The sequence below is a fragment of the Stegostoma tigrinum genome, chromosome 13 (assembly GCF_030684315.1).
Source record: "Stegostoma tigrinum isolate sSteTig4 chromosome 13, sSteTig4.hap1, whole genome shotgun sequence".
Classification (NCBI taxonomy): domain Eukaryota; kingdom Metazoa; phylum Chordata; class Chondrichthyes; order Orectolobiformes; family Stegostomatidae; genus Stegostoma; species Stegostoma tigrinum.
The window spans coordinates 30,782,749-30,804,108 of NC_081366.1; the positions used below are offsets into that span (position 1 = coordinate 30,782,749).

At 39.4% G+C, this 21,360-nt stretch overlaps 1 protein-coding gene across 1 annotated transcript; it reads left to right on the plus strand.

The window, feature by feature from the left end:
* Positions 1-7,859: 7,859 nt before the first annotated feature.
* camlg (calcium modulating ligand) lies at positions 7,860-21,147 on the plus strand. Its single transcript, XM_048543906.2, has 4 exons — positions 7,860-8,065; positions 13,843-14,315; positions 18,855-18,920; positions 19,998-21,147. Exons 1-4 carry the CDS (start codon positions 7,894-7,896, stop codon positions 20,187-20,189), a joined length of 903 nt encoding a protein of 300 aa, XP_048399863.2. The 5' UTR covers positions 7,860-7,893; the 3' UTR covers positions 20,190-21,147.
* Positions 21,148-21,360: the final 213 nt, after the last annotated feature.

Here is a 21,360-nt window from a genome sequence, read left to right on the forward strand (position 1 = left end):
ACTCACCTCTACAGGCTCCATCCCCACCCCTTTAACTTGTCTGTCTCCTCTCCACCTACCTTCTCCTCTAGCTATCTTCGATCCTCCTCCCCCTCTCTCCCTATTTATTTCAGAACCGTCTCCCCATCCCCCTTTTCTGATGAAGGGTCTAGGTCTGAAACGTCAGCTTTTGTGCTCCTAAGATGCTGCTTGGCCTGCTGTGTTCATCCAGCTTCACACTTTGTTATCTTGGATTCTCCAGCATCAGTTCCCATTATCTCTGAAGTAACTTTCCAGTTGCTTCTACCTCCACCTATCATCAATTGCTGTTGCTTGTGTGTGTGTGTTTTTAGGGAAGTCTTTATAGAGGGATTAAAGTTTAGCAGTGTCATATGTCAATAGTTTATATCTATATACTTGCAATTATCATCTATTTGTTTATAATAAATAATAATTTTCATTAAGTACAAACCTAGATGGTCTTTCCTATCAACCTTGGTTTGAAAGTCAGTTAAATTCGGGTACTGTGTTTACCTTAGAAAAAAATCTTTAACATTTGGTACAGCTCCAGAAATAGCAGAGCTCAATTTATGGTGAGTTGCATCGGTGGAGCCGTAACATATTTACAAGATTGAATTACTATCCCCCATTTTCTATTTACTGTTCAACACTAGGAGGTGAAATTGACCTCTAGTGATTGGTCAAACAAGTCAAAAATGAATCTTTAGATGTATAAAGGGAAAAAGAGAGGCAAAAGTAGACATAGGAAAATGACACTGGGAAAAGCAATATTGGGGAACAAAGAAATAGTTGAGGAACCGAATGAGTACTTTGCATCAGTCTTCACAGTGGAAGACGCCAGTAATACCACAAAAATTCAACAGAGTTGGGGGAAGATGTGCGTATGGAGGCCATCAACAAGGAAAAGATGTTGGAAAAACTGAAAGATCTGAAGGTGGATAAATTCACTGGACCAGATGGACTATACCCCAAAGTTCTGAGGGAGATAGCTGAAGAGATAGTGCACACGTTAGTGGTGATCTTTCAGGAATCACTGAAGTTAGCATGGGTCCCACAGCACTAGAAAATTGCTAATATAAACCCCCCATTTAAGAAGGAAGTGAGGCAAAAGACGGGAAGTTATTGGTCAATTAGCCTTACCTCGGTCATTGGTAAGATTTTGGAGTCTATCGAGAAGGATGCGATTTCTGCATACTTGGAAGTACATGATAGAATGGGCAAAGTCAGCATGATTTCATCAAGAAGAGGTCATGCCTAACAACTTTGTTAGAATTCTTTGAGGAGGTAATGAAGAGGTTAGACCAGGGAGAACCAATAGATGTTATCTACCTGGACTCCCAGATGCCTTTAACAAGGCGCCATACAGGAGGCTGCTGAGTAAGATAAGGGGCCATGCTGTTCGAGGTAAGTACTAGCGTGGATAATAGATTGGCTGTCTGGCAGAAAGCAGAGAGTGGAGATAAAATGGTCCTTCTCAGGGTGGCAGGCCAGCTGGTGTTTAGCTGTGATCCACAATCTTGTGGGACCACAACCTTTCACTTTATATCTAGATGAAGGAACTGAGGGAATTCTGGCTAAGTTTGCAGATGGTGCAAAGATAAGTGAAGGGGCAGGTAGTATGGAGGAGGTGAGGAGGCTACAGAAATATTTAGACAGGTTAGGAGTGTGGGCAAAGACGTGGCAAGTAGAATGCCACGTGGGAAAGTGTAAGATCATGCACTTTGGTAGGACATAAGCTAGTTTCTGAAATTCAGAAATTCTGAAGTGCAAAGAAGTCCAAGCCCAAATTCTCTTAAGGTAAACTTGTAGGTTGAATCCATAGTTAGGAAGGCAAATACAATGAATAAGGAGTGAGGGTCCAAAAGCTTGCATTTTTAAACAAACCTGTTGGACAATAATCTGGTGTTATGTGATTTCTGACATTGTCCACCCAGTCCAACACTGGCATCTCCATATCATGGCATTTACTTCAGGAAGTCCAGAACATAAAGGCAGAGATGTGATTCTGAGGCTTTATAAAGCTCTGTTCAGACCACATTTAGAGTACTGTGGGCAATTTTGGGCCCCAGACATCAGGAAGGATGTAGTAGCCCTGGAGTGGTCCCAGAGGAGGTTCACAGAAATGATCTCAGGAATGAAAAGCTTAACATATGAGGAACGTTTGATGACTATGGGTCTACACTTGATGGAGTTTAGAAGGATGAAATTTACAGGATTCTGAACAGCCTGGAGAGGGTGGAAGTCAGGAAGATGGTTCCATTGGCAGGAGACAATAGGACCTGAGGGCACAGCCTTAGAGTAAAGGGAAGATCCTTTAGAATGGAGATAAGGAGAAACATCTTCAGCCAGAGAGTGGTGAATCTATGAAATTCATTGCCACAAAAGGCTGTGGAGGCCAGGTCATTGAGTCTATTTAAGACAGAGATAGATTAGTTCTTGATTATCAAGGGGAGCAAGGATGATGGGGAGAAAGCGGGAGAATGGGCTTGAGAAACTTATCAGCAATGATTGAATGCCGGAGCAGATTTGATGGGCTGAATGGCCTAACTTCTGCTCCTATGACTTATGGTCTTATGGTCTTATGAATCAACAGCATTTTTTAGGCTACATTTGATCTTTCATTGAAGCCAAAGTAACGGCTAACTGAATGGAGTGTAAAGCTGGCTGCAGAGCCAATAGCTCCCACAATTCACAGTGAAATCCAAATGGGTATCCATTTCTACTCGATCTCAATCAGAACAAATTTATCTCTTCATTAAAACCAGCTCTTTCATCCTTTCATCTGACTTCTGATCCTTTAAAATAATTAGTAAATTATTTGTCAGTGAAGCCCAAGCCCTATGAAATTATGTATTAGTAAATTACGTACCCACTTTAAAATTTGAATAATTGGCGTAACTACATTAAAGCTTTATGTTTTAGAAGAATAATATTAATCCTATTCTATGACAAAATCACAAATGTCAAATTAACTTTAATGTTTCATTGGCTGTGACAACAATTTCTTTTTCAGTGTTTGTTTTCCGGACACAACCCAAAAGATTTACATTGTGCATGTAGAACATAATGAAATATCCACTTAAACCACTGTGCATCTACTGACCTTCCCCTTAATCCATTTTCCCAGCTCACATCAGACAACTCTTTCCTCATTTCTCAGTGACTGTCCTTATTTAAATTAAAGACACTGGTTTGAGGCCTGAGTCTCCCTTGTACAGAATTTGTAATTCTATAATATTGTGATTACTATCTCCAAAGGATCCTTATCCATGAGACTGCCTATTAATCCTACTACAGTACACATTTTTAGATCCAAACATAACCTTTTCTCTGGTAGGTAGCTCAATGCACTGCTCTAAGAAACACTTTTGCATGTTATCCTTCCCCAACTGATTTGTTCAGCAAATATGCAGATTAGAATCACTCATGACACTTGTATTGTTCTTCTTGCTGACCACTTTTATTTCTTGATTTATATATTGTCCTACAGTAAAACAACTCTTTGGCGACCGAAAGACTCCTATTTGTGAATTCTTTCCCTTGCTGTTCGTTATTTCCACCCATATTGATTCCACATCACTGCCTATTGCACTAATATCACTGCTCACCACAGGATTGATACCTTCCTTTAATAATAATGCTTAACTCAGCTCCTCTAGCCTATTTTTATAGAACATCAAATACCTTGAAATATTGTGTTAACAGTATTCGTCACCCTGGAACAACATCTTTATGATAGCTACTATGTTATATTTGTTTAATTCTACTTGGGCATCAGCTCATCAATCTTCATCGTGTTATTTTTGTTTAGAAACCTACGTTCTAAAGTAGAGGAGTGATGTACAGCTGTAAAATTGACTTCTGTTTCTATATTGTGTGTGTTGAGAAGGAAGAATACATAGTTAATGATTGATTTGAGATTTGTTCTGAGAATCATGCCAGAGTATCTGAAAGTTATTTACATGCAGTTCAATGAGGTAGCTAAATCCTTGATGTAAACAGTTCAATGAGGTAGCTAAATCCTTGATGTAAACAGTTCAATGCAGTAGACAAGAGAGTAGGAGGGGAAAACAATACTTTTATCACCAAGCAACAGGGCTCCACTGGTACAGAAAGTCAGAACCATTCAGAAGAGGAACTGGTGAACCTGTTCAGTCAAAGAGAAGAGGCTCTTAACACAGCAGAAGTGCTGTTAATAATAGCCTCCAGGGGTCAGAGCTGGGGAAAATGTCTTTAGAAGAAAACTTCAGAAGCAGAAAGATGTGACAAAGGTGAGTTTAAGGATCCCTTATGTTAAATAATTAGGGAGTTTCATTAGCGATTCTCTTAAGGGTCTTAGAGAGAAATATTAGCTAAAAAAAGGTATAGAGTGAATTCAATAATTTGCCCAAAAGGAACTGATTACACTGTGCCAACTGAACAAGAAGTTTTAAAGTGGAAAAAGGATGACCCTTCACTGAGATTTGAATGTCTGCAAAGTTGTTTTGAGGGTAAGAATAGAATCTTTATTTCTGATATTTGTAGTAAGGTGGTTGGAAATGATTCTTCAATAGTATAATATAATTCCTACTTTTTTATTTTGTAATAAACATTTATGTTTTGTTTGTTGAATGTACATTGGTAGCCTATTGAGACTTTGTTCAGTGATTAATGACCCAATAACTGAATAGAAAAAAATAAAACTTTTGCTGTACCTGGTTGCATTTCTCTCTGGAACTTATTTATTCCATCATGACCTTCCAATAGGTCAGTACAGCTAATTTAAAGACATTTATTTTGCAACTATAGAGATAGTAGGAACTGCCGATGCTGGAGAATCTGAGATAACACGGTGTGAAGCTGGATGAACACAGCAGGCCAAGCAGCATCAGCAGAGCAGGACAGTTTGACATTTCGGGTCAGGACCTGAAGAGGCGTTCCCACCCAAAACATCAAATGTACCTGCTCCTCTGATGCTGCTAGGCCTGCTGTGTTCATCCAGCTTCACACCGTGTTATTTTACAGCTATGTTTAAACATTTTCTTCTAACTTTTTGATTTATTAATCTGTTCTTCTTTTATCAGAAATTTTGGACTCTCTTGAACTTTTTCTTCTATCTTTGATATATTTTTATAGCATTTTCCTAACTATTTCATGACTTGTACATTCTCAGTATATTGAGTTGGTTGTGCATCTGCTTTTATGCATATCAAGATTCATCTAATCAGCTCTGCTTTTAAAGCTTCTTTATAAATAAGCATGATGCCTTTGGTAAGTCAAAAGAATGAGCTGCAATTCCACAAGCATTACACTATGAAATATTAATTTCAATTACAGGAATGCCTTTAAGTATTGGTGATTGGCCTCTCTAAATTGGCTCTGAGTTAACCATTCAGCGCAGAGTGTTAGAGTTCACAAATGTTGCTTAGAATGGACATGATCTGGTATACTGCACACCTCAGTATTGGTTCCCTTGAGTTCTCAATATCTATGTGAAGAGAACTTGTCTGTATTAAGCAAAATGACATTCAATATTGACATAATTGAAGGGAAAGGAACAAAAATGAATATCTGTTTTACAGCAGCAAAATGATTCTGATAAAATTACACAAGGAAGTGGCTGGGCAAAAGATGGAGTATTCAGTGTAGTATGGGATGCCTATTGTAGAGTGGACTGTAAAGTAAGAGAGACGAGACAGTAGATTCATGAGGATATATCGGGAATAAGAAGATATAATTTTGCAATAGATTCGAGAGAATAAGACTATTTTGTCTCAAAGAGTAGCCTTATCTCTACTTTCCTTTCTATTCGTTGTAATCATTGATTCTCTTGTTAGCCAAGACTTTCTAACAGCATTTTAAAATTATTCAAGGACTCTGACTTCACTGCTCTGTGGGGAACAGAATTACACAAACTCACAATTGTCTAAGAGAAATAAGTTATTCTCATCTCCCTTTTAGATGGAACACCACTTATTTTAAACTGTGTCCTCCTAGTTATAGTCTCTTCCCCAAGTGGAAACATCCTTTCAGTATCCACTCAGCCAAGTCTCCGTGGGATCTTACGTGGTCCAATAAGCTTTTTAAAACTTCTCTCTGCCAAAGTGTACAAATTCACATTTTCACACATTGTACTTCATCTGGCAATGTTTTGCAAACTCACTTAATCTATCCATATCCTTTGTAGAATTCTCATGTCTTTCTCACAGCTTATGCATATATTTATCTTTCTGTCATTAGCATATTGAACAGCCATAAATTTAGTCTTTGGAGTGAGACTTGAAGCAATCATTTTTTGACTCAGGGGTGCAGTCAATTGAGCCAAGGAAGTCATTGAGGACTTTGAGTCAATTTGCAACAAAGAGTATTACACAGATTCAGCACATTAAAAAGTATGAATGATTAGGACTCACACAGTTTTCTAAAGAAACCTTTTTTTAATTTGGAGGGGGCAAGGGAATCAAATGAGGAGTTGTTCAAAATGTGAATATATTAATAGATTGAGGAAAGCAGTGGTGAGTGAAGGCTGTTTTGGACACTGTTCAAGCTTAAAGTCGAGAACTTTACACCATCCTTGTGGAGGATAGTAATGTGAGGGAATTGGATAATCCTGCTGAAAAGGTAATGGTCAGGACAGAGAAAGAACAATCCTTTAAATTGACAAATGGTGTTAGAAGAATTACAGAGGTGGTTTGGAAAACACTAGGTAGAGAGGAGAAAGGGAAAAAAGAGTTCCACAAGGCAAGAACACGTTGAAACTGTGGGTGTCCTATGCAGCAGTTTCTATTTGATGTTCTTAGGAAGGAAGTTGTGTGGTATTGAGAGAATCAGTAATGTTGGGAAATCATGAAGGCTAGGTCTCCAGAGAAGATGAGGTCCATGATTGTTCTTGAAACAATTACTTAATGTTCAAAGCGAAGGTTATGCCACAGGGAGAGGGAGGAGGAGGTATCAGAGAATTGTCCCTCAGCCTATATAAGGCAGATGTTCCATTGTTAAATAACAAGTATTACCATGGTCAGCAGGTTCAATACATCGTTTGTTACTTGTCTGATTACTATCCCCTTGGCCCTTACAACATAATGCCATTTGTCATTAATGTTGCTTTTCCAGCAACATGGGCACATATTTGTTTTGGATAATAATGCTAGAATGGGTGGCCTGCCTGCATTAAGCAGCGTCTGATATTTAAATGCATTGACTGCAATGGAACTGAACAGGAACAAAAACAAAGTTGCTGGAAAGGCTCAGCAGGTCTGGCAGCATCTGTGAAGGGAAAAATCAGAGTTAACATTTCAGGTCCGGTGAGCTCTGAGGAAAGGTCACCAGACCTTAACTCTGATTTACAGCATCCACAGTTCTATCGGTTTTTATTTGGAACGGAACAGGAGCCGTGGATAACGGGTGGTCAATTTGATATTGTGATCAGAGATAATGGGAACTGCAGATGCTGGAGAATCCGAGATAACAAAGTGTGAAGCTGGATGAACACAGCAGGCCAAGCAGCATCTTAGGAGCACAAAAGCTGATGTTTCGGGCTCTGATGAAGGGTCTAGGCCCGAAACGTCAGCTTTTGTGCTCCTGAGATGCTGCTTGGCCTGCTGTGTTCATCCAGCTCCACACTTTGTCAATTTGATATTGCCCATTCCTGGCCCCAGCATCCACAATACATTTCCAAGCCCTTCTGTATTATACGAGATTTCAGCCAGCGTTTTGCCTTACTTAAGTGCATTATGCATTTGCTAAAATAATTTGGAAAAAGTTGAGGTCGGTGATTTGTTGTGTGAACATGTGTGATTGCGATTCCCACAGCCAGCAGCAAATGACAGCATGTGCTGGTGCTGAGCCCCTGGTGACACATCATCAGAGTGCGTCCGCCGGCTCCACCCGCGCCTATCGCTGTCAGCGGGAGGGATGGAGGGCGGCGCCGATCCGGAGGAGCAGCAGCAGCAGCAGCAGCAACAGCAGAAGAAGAAAATGAGCTCGGAGCGGAGGAGAGCCGAGCTCCGCCGGAGAAAGCTGCTGCTGAACTCGGAGGAGCGGCTGAACCGTATCATGGGTTTCAGTAGGAGCGGGCCGGGCCCGGGTGAGTGGGAGTAGGGATTGCGGCCTGGTCCTACCCTCCCCGTGCTTCAGCCCCTTAGCAACCGACCCACCCCGGGCAGGGTTAGAGAGGGCGGCTGTAAACACAGGGGGCACCATCACTCCTCACCCCAGCCTCGTTTTATTTCCACCAGCTCCATGAATCAAAATCAATAGCCGGGCCGGCTGTTCTCCGCCAAAGCAACAAAGCCCACTCTTATTGAAAGCAAATGCAGCACATTTCCAGGGCGCGGTGGGAGCGAGCCTGATGAGGAGTGTGGTTCTGAAAATGTGATAAATTCTTGTACTAACGACTCAAGCTTGAGAGGAGGGGTGCGGCGGTGATGGTTAGTTTAAAAATCACCTTTTTAGCCTTCGTTTTGATTGTTCTCCTGATGCCTGGTTGATTGGCTTAACTATATCTTAAGACAGTGTTTAAAACATTGGCTTTGAGGGTTTGGAAAGTATTGGTATGTCTACATTCAAGATAAAGATGCCTTATTTGTGAGTGGAGTTTAAGGGAAGAAAGAGAGGGTGGGGCAGTATTAATTTTCTGTCTTCACTGAGTGCAGGATAAATAGTCTGAAGGAGGCAGAATTTTCAAATGGCAAAATCAAACTGTGTCTGGATGGTGTTTGTCTATCTGACAGTATTAATTCAGGAGGGGCTTGAACTGTACTACTTACAATAAGTGATATTTACAGCTGTCAATGTTGGAAGAGTACATATTCTGTTTTCACAATAGATAATTATAAACCCATGAGAAGCTGATATTTTTACATCTGAGGAAGGGTCACTGGACCCAAAATGTTGATTCTGATTTTCTCCTTTACAAATGCTGCCAGACCTGCCGAGCTTTTCCAGCAACTTTGATTTTGGTCCTGATTTGCAGCACTCTGCAGTTCTTTTGGTTTTTATTTGACATTTTTACAGATATCATACAGTGCACACTAATGAATTGCAGTAATTTTGTGTTGTGACAATACTTGTGGCTGAAAATTTTTTTTTGGATAAAATAAACATTTCTGATCTGACTTATTTTGGAAGAGTGGGTTGATGTGCAATAATGGAAATTTTTCAGAGCAAAGGACTAGAACCCATTGTTTTGGCCTATCTAATTTAGATAGGATTTTCAGCAATCTGGAATAATGGCTAATTTATCAGATATGTATACATGAACATTTCATAAAAATGTTATTCTATTCATTTCTACCAGTAACAAATTGTTACGGTAACAAACAGACATTGTTCTGTTTCTGGGCATTTCAAATGGAAATTTCAAATCACAAGCTTTTGGAGTGCTGCTCTTTCTCTAGATCTATTAATTTCCTCTCCAGTGGTCTCAAACTCTGTAAACAGCCATGCCAGACCCTGGATCACACGCTTCCTGTGCATCTGGATTCTACAGTGACCTACTGTTGATTAGTCACTGTCCCAAAAATAGCAAGCATCTTTTTTTTGTACAATCCCTTACTCATTGTGACCAATGCAATGAGGCATCAGCTATTCAGTAAGTTGTCTTTGTACCTATTACATGCATCTATTAACAATCATTATCTGTATTTCAAATGCCCAGAAATAATAGAACATAGAACATAATAGCACAGTACAGGCCCTTCGGCCCTCGATGTTCCATGTATTCCATATACGTCCATATGCTTGTCTAATGACGACTTAAATGTACCTAAAGTTGGCCAATCTACTACCATTGCAGGCAAAGTGTTCCATTCCCTTACTACTCTCAGTAAAGAAACTACCTCTGACATCTGTCCTATATCTTTCACCCCTCAATTTAAAGCTATGCCCCCTCGTGCTCGCCATCACCATCCTAGGAAAAAGGCTGTCCCTATCTAACCCTCTGATTATTTTATATGTTTCAATTAAGTTACCTCTCAACCACCTTCTCTCTAATGAAAACAGCCTCAAGTCCCTCAGCCTTTTCTCGTAAATCCTTCCCTCCATACCAGGCAACATCCTAGTAAATCTCCTCTGCACCCTTTCCAAAGCTTCCACATCCTTCTTATAATGCGGTGACCAGAACTGTACACAATACTCCAAGTGCAGCCACACCAAAGTTTTGTACAGCTTCACCATAACCTCTTGGTTCCGGAACTCGATCCCTCTATTAATAAAAGCTAAAACACTGTATGCCTCCTTAACAGCCCTGTCAACCTGGGTGGCAACTTTCAAGGATCTGTGTACATGGACACCGAGATCTCTCTGCTCATCTACACTGCTAAGAATCTTAACATTAGCCCTGTACTTTGCCTTCCGGTTACTCCTACCAAAGTGTATCACCTCACACTTGTCTGCATTAAACTCCATTTGCCACCTCAGCCCAGCTCTGCAGCTTATCTATGTCTCTCTGCAACCTACAGCATCCTTTGTCACTATCCACAACTCCACCGACCTTAGTGTCGCCTGCAAATTTACTTCTATTCCCTCATCCAGGTCATTTATAAAAATGACAAACAGCAGTGGACCCATCATCGACCCTTGCGGTACACCACTAGTAACTGGTCTCCAGGATGAACATTTCCCATCAACTACCACCCTCTGTCGTCTTTCAGCAAGCCAATTTCCGATTCAAACTGCTATATCTCCCACAATTCCATTCCTCCGCATTTTGTACAATAGCCTATTGTGGGGAACCTTATCGAACGCCTTGCTGAAATCCATATACACCACATCAACCGGTTTACTCTCATCTACCTGTTTGGTCACCTTCTCAAAGAACTAAATAAGGTTTGTGAGGCACGACCTTCCCTTCACAAAACTGTGCTGACTATCCCTAATCAATTTATTCTTTTCTAGATGATTATAAATCCTTTCCCTTATAACCTTTTCCAACACTTTACCACCAACTGAGGTAAGGCTCACTGGTCTATAATTACCAGGGTTGTCTCTACTCCGCTTCTTGAACAGGGGAATCACATTTGCTATCCTCCAGTCATCTAGCACTATTCCTGTAGACAATGACGAGTTAAAGAGCAATGCCAAAGGTTCGGCAATCTCCTCCCTGGCTTCCCAGAGGATCCTAGGATAAATCCCATCCGGCCCAGGGGACTTATCTATCTTCACCTTCTGAAGGATTTCTAATACCTCTTCCTTGTGAACCTCAATCCCACCTAGTCTAGTAGCCTGTAACAATAGTTTGTTACTTTAAGCTATGTAAAATATGCTTTGCCTGGTAATAAAAGGCAAAAGATAATTTATTGAAATTTCATTGAGAAAAGGAAATGCTAGGAACACAGCTGGTCAGTCAGCATTTACAAGTTATAGAAATCTATCTGATTTAAATATTGTGTATACTCAAAAAATACATACTTGAAATGTTACAACCTGTTTTTCCTTTGCTAACTGACTTGCATAGTTCCACGTTTTTACACATTTCCTGTTACACTTTGGTAGTCCACTCAACACCAAGTGGTGTTGCGCTTCTGTGGAATCACTTAGCCTGGTACCATGTGGGTTTGGTGCTAGTCAGGAGCAACTGTCTTAAAATTCATTTTGGTCAACCTATTTGAATATTCCTTTATCATCTTTTCTTTAACCACTTGTATAACATTTTTATAAACAAATCTGGCATGATATCTGTTATAATCACGAACGTGGATGTTCATTTCACATTATTCTTTAATTCTTGACCACCTCAGCTTGTGAAGCAGCATTGAAAATTGTCGTAGCCAAGTTCTCCCATTGGAAACATGGTGGTTCAAATGTTTTGTTTAAGCCAACTTATTTACAGGTTTCCAATACAGGTTTAACTATCTGAGAGGAATGTTTTGCATATTTTTCTCTTAGTGAAGCATAACTTCAGAATATTTATTCTTGCATCCCAATTATGACTGATTCCACTACAGTTCCAGAGAAACCATTATAATGCAATCTGAAGATGGTGGTTGATACATTCTTGTGAACTGATTTAGACCTAGCTTGGTATCAGAGATAATGGGAACTGCAGATGATGGAGAATCCAAGATAATAAAGTGTGAAGCTGGATGAACACAGCAGGCCAAGCAGCATCTCAGGAGCACAAAAGCTGACGTTTCAGGCCTAGACCCTTCATCAGAGAGGGGGATGGGGTGAGGGTTCTGGAATAAATAGGGAGAGAAGGGGAGCGGACCGAAGATGGAGAGAAAAGAAGATAAGTGGAGAGGAGAGTATAGGTGGGGAGGTAGGGAGGGGATAGGTCAGTCCAGGGAAGATGGACAGGTCAAGGAGGTGGGATGAGGTTAGTAGGTAGGAGATGGAGGTGTGGCTTGAGGTGGGAGAAAGGGATGGGTGAGAGGAAGAATAGATTAGGGAGGCAGAGACAGGCTGGACTGGTTTTGCGATGCAGTGGGGGGAGGGGATGAGCTGGGCTGGTTTTGGGATGCGGTGGGGGAAGGGGAGCTTTTGAAGCTGGTGCAGTCCAAATTGATACCATTGGGCTGCAGGGTTCCCAAGTGGAATATGAGTTGCTGTTCCTGCAACCTTCGGGTGTCATCATTGTGGCACTGCAGGAGGCCCATGATGGACATGTCATCTAAAGAATGGGAGGGGGAGTTGAAATGGTTTGCGACTGGGAGGTGCAGTTGTTTATTGCGTGGGAACCCTTCAGCCCAATGATATCAATGTGGACTTCACCAGCTTCAAAATCTCCCCTTCCCCCACTGCATCCCAAAACCAGCCCAGCTCATCCCCTCCCCCACTGCATCCCAAAACCAGCCCAGCCTGTCTCTGCCTCCCTAACCTATTCTTCCTCTCACCCATCCCTTTCTCCCACCTCAAGCCACACCTCCACCTGCTACCTACTAACCTCATCCCACCTCCTTGACTTGTCCGTCTTCCCTGGACTGACCTATCCCCTCCCTACTTCCCCACCTATACTCTCCTCTCTACCTATCTTCTTTTCTCTCCATCTTTGGTCCGCCTCCCCTTCTCTCCCTATTTATTCCAGAACCCTCACCCCATCCCCCTCTCTGATGAAGGGTCTAGGCCCGAAACGTCAGCTTTTGTGCTCCTGAGATGCTGCTTGGCCTACTGTGTTCATCCAGCTCCACACTTTACTATCTTAGATCTAGCTTGGTGTTAATGATTTGTACCTTTCAAAACATACAGACAAAGTTAGAGTGACGATGGTAGTACAAAACAGTTGAGAATGCATCAGGAATACTTGAACCACTTGCACTTCTGCTTTATTGTTTTAATTGTGGGATACAGGAGAGCAGACGTAGTGTTAGTCAGTCCCTGATAGATGTGGCAACTATTGTATGTTGTTTTGACTTGAACCCTCACCAGATGAAACAAGTATATGATCAATTATGGATGAATGCCAACACTGTTTTTGCTTAATACCTTCACATCAGAAATAGCCTTCAGAAATAGTGTGCAAGTTAACTTTTTCTAAGAGTGAGCAGTTAATTAAGTTAGTATATTCCTCACTTAACTGGGGATATGTTAGAATCCGTCCTAGGCTGATATGAAAATCTCTTTAGTAACCCACCAAGTCCCTAAATAAAACAAATGCAGTGTGGAGTGTTTTTCTTAGGTTAGCATTAAGGCACATGATATAAGAAATTACACACTTTTTACTTGCACAGTGTCTAATCAGGCATGAAATAGGGCATTGGTGAAGAAGAAAATTACCTGAACTTCCAATAATGGTGAACATCACTGTAAAGAATTCAGGAATGTCCTGCTGACTTGAAAAAGGCTCAGATGAATATTTCTGTAAATTTCGAATGCTGTTAATAGGAAAGACAAATATAATCGTTCTCATTTTTCCTTCTATTTCAGAAGAGGAGAACCGAACAGATTCTCTTCCACCGTTTGAACTGGAGAAGACAGAGTCGCTGCAAAATTCTAGCCTTCCAAAAAGAACCCCAGGAATCTCAAATGAAACTGCTGATGGCTCAGTGGCATCCATTCATTACACTAACGGAAAAGAGCTTCAACAACCATATTCTGTAGACACAAGAGACTCGCTTAGCAAAATTAATGAGGCTGACAATAGTTTAGGGCCAGGAAATCGGCACTTAGGCAAATCTGATGTACCGATAGAGCAGGCCCAGCGTGCTCCACGTCGTGGTATTGAGCAGTATATATCAAGATTTGATGAAGCAATGAAACTTAGAAATCAGCTGATGAATGAGAAGTCCAATCATGAAAATGGAGGCGGAGCTGAAGAGTTTGGTACATTCCGTGTTTTCCGATTAGTAGGGAGTGCGCTGCTAGCCTTAATGGTTCGAGTCTTTATTTGCAAATACTTGGTGAGTATCACAGCTTGTTTCTGGTATAAAATATTTGTGCATTGAGGACAGAAGTTTTTCATGTACGTTAGTATATTTTTGGTAGACGTTTATAGCTCTCCTGCATTGTTGCTTAGTAACTGAAAGGGATTCTGCTCATCTTCACTGGAAAAAATATACCCAATTTTGTACGAAATAGCGAAGTAAATATTTTTTAGTTGGTTCCTGGACAATAAATGGTATTTTTCTTTTTCTTGTTTTTATATGTTGTGACTAGGTGACCTCTCACCACCTATACTTAGTGATGCAGCCTGTCATCACAGTTGAATCCTTTAACCCCACAATCACTTTTGTGTGAATGTATCCTGCTGCTTCCAAAACCAGTATATCCTACAAGAGGAACGGTCCCAGAATGGCATACAGACTTGAATTTGTTGAGCCATGCTCTACAGAAAGCATATTTTCCTCATCTTTGTATTCCGTCTCTCTTGGATTGACGACAGATTTTCCAGTCCATTTTGGATTGTGCCTGTCCATTGGCTTTTAATGAATTGTACATGGAAGTTCATACTGTATGTCTTTATTGCTCCACATTCCTAGAAAATTGTCTGTCTTAGGTCGGATGTAAGACCGAACCTGCTACATGTTGAACTTTATCTGTTAAGAGTTTTGCCTACTTGTTTATTCTATCCGTGCCCCCATGTAATTCTCCCCTACATCTACGCTGTTTACTGTGCCTCCCAACTTGGTGCCGTCTACAGTTGTGGACACAGCCTGCAGACAGGTTGCTGGTAAATATAATTGCAAGCTGCAATGACTAGTGTATTGAGTATCATACAATGTATTTTTTTAGGACATACCTCAGGAGAACTTGGCTTCTGCTGGAAGTTTTGTTTCCCTAAGCTTTCTGGTGCCTTTTTTGAATTTACAAGGCTTAACTATTTAATCTTTGTCTGCATTTTGTATTTTAATGTTTCTTATAGGACAGCAGGCAAAAGAATTGCAAATTGTTTTCAATTCTTTGATACAGGGGATTCTGCTATAACACAATAGTTGCGTTCCAGTGCAACATCGTATTAAAGAACATTGTGCAATACAAATAGCTGGACCTTTGGGAAAAGTGGGGTTAGGAGCATATCACTAAAAAAAGTAACACAAAGGATAGCACTACTGTTAACAGCTATTCAGACAGGCTGGTCGGGCTGTGACAGCAGCATTACATCTCCATCTTGGATTGACCCAACTGTCGTCACTATTCCCAAAAAGTGCAGGGCAGTTACCGAGTTGTTCAGGTCAATACTTATCTCTTAGTCAGCAACACAATGACAGATTGACCGGTCATTATCATGTTGCATGTGGGAGAGTGTTGTGTGAAAGTTAGTTGCTATATTTTCTACAATGACTGCACTTCAAAAATACATCAGTGGCTGTCAAGCTCTTTGCAACATCCTGAGGTTATGAAAGGTATAAGCCTTTGTAAGCAAGAAGGTTTAGGTTCAAGTCCTCCCTCAGAACTTGATGGCTAGGGAAGGTGAATATCAATCGTCAAATTTTTTCAACACTGCCAGTAGCAGACTATAAGATTAGGAGAGATTCCTGGTCAGCCGTGTGACTGAAAGAACATTGGAGACTTTACCACTGTTCGTAGTTCTGGACTGTGACATACACGCGTGTGAATGTTGCAATAGCATCTCAGACTCCTTCAGTGATCTTGTCACCACACCACAAGGATATTGAGGTATATAGAGTAAAGATGGGAAAATCAGGTTAAAATGTAAGTCAACCATGATCTTACTAATTACTTAAATTAGCTGCTGGAGCCTCATCTTGTATCCAAGTCCTGTGCCTCTGTGTTTCCTTTCAAGGTAAGTTAGATATTCTGTTTTTCACTCTCCCCTGCATCCTACTTTTTCTGATGACAGACTTGCTGGCTTTTTTTCTTTTCAGTTTTAGTGAAGGCTGACCGGGACAATTTCTCTGGGACTCTGATTCACAGGTACACTGTAGGTATCATTTGCAAAGGGCTCCTGCCCACTCGTTGGAACTGTTATTACCAACACAAGTTCACATTTTAGAAATAACGTTACCCTATTAGTCAGTTGCATTATAGTCAATTTGTGTTTCCAGAACACGTTATAACAGAACCCCCCCTATTCATTTTGAAAATTGGGTATTGCTGACTACCTAATAGTTATAGTTTTACTTTTATAGTTTTCATTTCTGGTTGTTCTTTGCTGTAAATTTCAAATTAGTTGAATTGTGACTTATTTCTGTCATTTTATAATTTAGAAACTTTTGAAAAATGTTGAAAGCAAGATCAAGCTCAAACTGTATATCTGGCATTAACATTTACAGCTTAAAAACCTACAAGGCTCCACTTTTGCATGCCATTATTCAATATTTAATTCATGGAGTGTAGACTAAATCGCTTTAAAGTATATAGTTTCACCTTAGCAATTAAATAGTATGTTATGCATGAAACAGCACAGGACTAGTTTCCTTACGAAACAAAATGTACAAACCAAATGTTCCCCACCATACATCTTCTGTTACAAATAAATCACAAAGGCAGCATGGGTTATTTAACCTCTCATTTGTGCCAGAGGAGGCTAATGATTCTTATTCACCAACATGTTCTGTGGAAAAAGAAGTGTTGTAGGTGCTCACTGAAAACATTTCGTCAATTTTCTAATTGTTGTCATTTTAATATACTGGGAAAAAGTATTTCAATAAAGTCCTTTCAAGAATATTTTACATGTAAAAGGCAGAAAATGTGTTTTCAAAAAATGATTCTTCAGAAATATTGATTAAAGTGCAAACATCCTCTGTTTGTATAAGACTTATAAATCACAAATAAATATGGGAAGAGGAAGATAAAGTAAGCAATGGATTGATTCTATCATAAAACCAGTGAATGGAAAATTAACTATATGGGAGAGTGATGGCAATGGTGGCAGTTGCAGATTAAAGCTAGTCAGGTGGTTCTATGTATGTTTTAATGCCTGGAGAAGGTGCTTTTATGTACCAACATATTGACATATTTTTAAATTGACTCGGAGTCATGTAACATTTTCGCCCTTGCAGATTGTGGAAATATTGAAATTTTAAAACAATTATAATATTCAATTGTAGAAATGTTTAGGAAATGATTCTTAGATCATCTCTCATAATTTGAGAAGCTGCAATCTGAACTGGAGTACAGTTGTAATGTTTAGCTGCCAATCTCATTTGCCCTTTTAAATCTTGAGGCCCATTAAAGTCCAGCAGTTAATCCGGTTTGAGAAAATTTCTGGATATGTGGTATTCATAAATGATGGATTTACACTCTTCTCTTGTCAACAGAATTTAGCATGTGGCTGACCCCACTGTGAAATGCTTAATTGTGTTTTCTATTTGTTGTTTAGATACTTACTCATATTTGATTAAAGGTGTGAAAATTTTTACATGGATTGATTCTTTGCAAATGTGTCTTTAGAATCTAAAATTGTCACTTTTCACTTTTAGTATGAAAATTGCGTGGCATCAAATATTTATGATCTTCACACTGCTATAGGGAAATTAACATAGTGTAGTTACTCAGTTAGTCAGCTCTAAAGAAGGGTCTGTGGACTCAAAGCATTAACTCTGTTTTCCCTCCACAGATATTGTCAGATCTGCTAAGTTTTTTTGTGTGTTTAGTGTCTGTTTTATGTTTCATATTTCCGCCATTTGCAATTTGTGTTATTATAGTTACTCAATTGTTCCAATCAAGCGGTTAGAATTCTTATGGTCAGAATGGTTGGTAGATATTCTGAGAGATTTAGTGCAAACTTGCTTTGGTTCTTGTATCAGTAAACAATTACTGACACATTGTGAATCTATGGAACATTTCTCTTCACCATTCTGCATTGCACATCATCTGTGATCAAGACCTGACTACCCTTGTATTCCTGTACATGTTTAGATTGCAGACCTTTCAACCGTAAAGGTGCCAACATTAGTAAGGTCTCATAACAGATAATCTGTAGATTGAATCCTTTCTTAAGAAACAAGCAGTGGATGTTCTTACTAATATCAGGTATTGAGCCACAAAGCACACACAGTTAGTTTTCTAGATATAAAATGTGAGGCTGGATGAACACAGCAGGCCCAGCAGCATCTCAGGAGCACAAAAGCTGACGCTTCGGGCCTAAGTTAGTTTTCTGTCTTCCGTCATTGTGGTAGCCCCTTAGGAAGTGTTTGTGGAGGCATTCATAATATACTAAATGTAGTCAGTGCCGGTACAAATCTGGAATAACTGTGCAAGTACGGCAATAATTGTGCAGTTATCATAAGCCATGCTTAAATATTTTCCATTGAACAGCAGGTAAGAAGTATTTCAGATTTTTTTATAGTTATGCTGCCTATTACAGTCCATAGAAATAATGGAATCTTAGTTAACCAAAGATGATCTCCAGCCCATCACGCATACTTGGCCTTTGAAAGAACTGGCCAATATAACCCCACTGTCAGCCTTTTTGTTTTTTAATGTCATTAATGTTGTTTGTTTTAATGGATTTTTTTCCTCTCAATATTTTGCAGGCTATTTTTGCTCCATTTCTTACTCTTCAACTTGCATATATGGGCTTATCAAAGTACTTTCCAAAGGTATGATTAAGTGTTCTGTAATTATATGTGATGCAAATTTCACGGTGTTACATCTTCAGAAACGACTCCTATACATAATGATAATGATTTTTAGATTTCTGAACCAATTTCTTTCAGTTAGCATTCACCAGTTTATGTTCTTTCAGGTGATTTAATTTCTTGAGAGAAGAAAATTTTCAAGCAAACTAAACATCATGGAGAATAAGCTGCAAATTTTCAGTGGATTTCAGATTGGTTTAAAAATTTCAATTTGTTGAAAAATAAATCTTGTGACAGAAAGGGATATGATCCAACCTTTCCATCAAAATCAGCTCCATAGTCAGTTGTCTATTTGTCTATCTTCTTTAAATTAGTTAGAAGTTAATACTCTGCGATTAAAGAATTCTTAGATCTTCTGTGATTCTTGAAAAATTACTTGTGATCTAAGAAGTTTTAGCCAAACTTATCAAAAACATGTCACAAAAAACACTTTCAAAATGTGAACATGGAGATTAATTTCCATATAAGGATATATTTGACACATATGTTTGGTTAAAATTTGTTGGAAAATATAGCTGCACCTTGATTTTTTTTTTTTCTGTTCACAATAGCCAAAAACAGCAGCTGCCTTTCTGTTTGGATGGGAGGGGAAAAAAACTAAAATTACATTAGAAGTGGTGACTCGAGGAATTACCCATAATCCACAACCACAGTCCAGTATGTCAATAAATAATTTTGATCATTCGGTTCTAGGTTTTGCTTTGTTACTTGCTGAGCTCTAAAGTATGAACAGTTTTTCTGCAAAACAGCTGTTTACTATTCCTATGACTACATGACTTCCTCATGAGTGAACTTCTCACTACATTGTTGTTTGGTCTGCAGACAACATGTGATGTTGTAGATTAATGATGACACTGAATGAAGCAATGTACATTAGAGGTTAATGCTATCATTTGCTCTGATACATGTACGTGTGTCAGTGGAAGGGCCAAAAACAACTGCACACATTTATCACTCCAGACTTGAAGGATTGCAGGAATATATGAGATATTTCATTTGAGAGAAAATATTGCTAACGATGCATCTGCTCCATCGTAGAGTGAAAAGAAGGTAAAGACTACAGTACTGACTGCTGCCCTGCTTCTGTCAGGAATCCCTGCTGAAGTCATCAACCGCTCTATGGATACATATGGAAAAATGGGAGATGTGTTTGCAGACCTGTGTGTCTATTTTTTCACCTTTATATTTTCTCATGAAGTAATTATTTTTATTGGTGTTGATTTGCCTTGATGTCATTGGGGCATGAGAAGGAGACAAGAACAGTACAAGTTTTGTTTATCTAACTTTGCCATTTCCACAATGTCATTCATCAGTCTTAATGGGCACTGGATTTTTCAGAAAGTTGCAGGCTATCAAACCTTTTCCTGAATTACTGTATTCAGAAATATCTGAAATAAAAAAATTGAACAGAGAAAACTAAATTGTTATAAGCTAGGAAAAGATTTTGCAGAGATTTTAGCTCCACATATTAGTGTTATTTATGAACCAGGTACAAGAAGAAATATTCTTCCTTTTAATTTAGGCACATTTTGATGTTAAATGTTACGTTGGCACAGTTTTCGAAAGCCGAGTTCAAAATGTATAAAAATTTCATGTTTGGCTGCACATACATCTGCATCTAAATGAGATAACAAGGTGTAGAGCTGGATGAACACAGCAGGCCAAGCAGCATCCGAGGAACAAGAAGGCTGACGTTTCAGGCCTCGTCTAGGCCTGAAATGTCAGCCTTCCTGCTCCTGATATGCTGCCTGGCCTGCTGTCCTTGTCAAGCCCTACACCTTGTTAACAGATTCTCCAGCATCTGCAGTTCCTACTACATCTGCATATATATGTCTGCTTATAAACCATCTGTAGTGCAATAAAAATGCAGCCTTTAGCATAGGCATTCTTTTGTTTGAAAAGTTAACATGACTGTGAATATTACAATTATCTATTTGACATCTATCTGCATTGGTTTGATACCATGCTCTACTGGGAAGATCCCAATGTCCAGTGTGTTTCTTATTTGACTTTAATTGTAACATATTGTGATTAAGTTATTTTACCCATGTTTTGTATTTATATTGTATTAAATCATCTTGGTTGTAGTAACTTGTTGGATACTATACATTTCCTGTAAGTTGTCAAGGAGCAGAACAAACATTTTCATTGTGTGATTTAAGATTCATTAAAAATTAAATGCATAACACTTTAGAAGTTTTTCAAAATGCTTGTGAAAATGTATCCCGAAAATTCCACTGTTGCAAAATATTCTTTGACAACTAATCGAACACTTCCCGTTTTCATCTTTATCTGACTAGGTTGTATTGGAAATTAATGTTTCTTTTATACAATGGCACTTTCCTTTCCAAGCTAAAGAGCAGGATAAATTGGCAAGGTGGCGTGTAAAGGGTGTAGAATG

What these genes read in the sequence shown, in the direction of transcription:
- camlg (XM_048543906.2), top strand. Translation starts at nt 7,894, where the DNA reads ATGGAGGGCGGCGCCGATCCGGAGGAGCAGCAGCAGCAGCAGCAGCAA. An exon ending in TCTTTATTTGCAAATACTTG is followed by an intron (nt 14,316 to 18,854) that starts GTGAGTATCACA and finishes AATATTTTGCAG; the next exon opens with GCTATTTTTGCTCCATTTCT. An exon ending in TATCAAAGTACTTTCCAAAG is followed by an intron (nt 18,921 to 19,997) that starts GTATGATTAAGT and finishes GCTCCATCGTAG; the next exon opens with AGTGAAAAGAAGGTAAAGAC.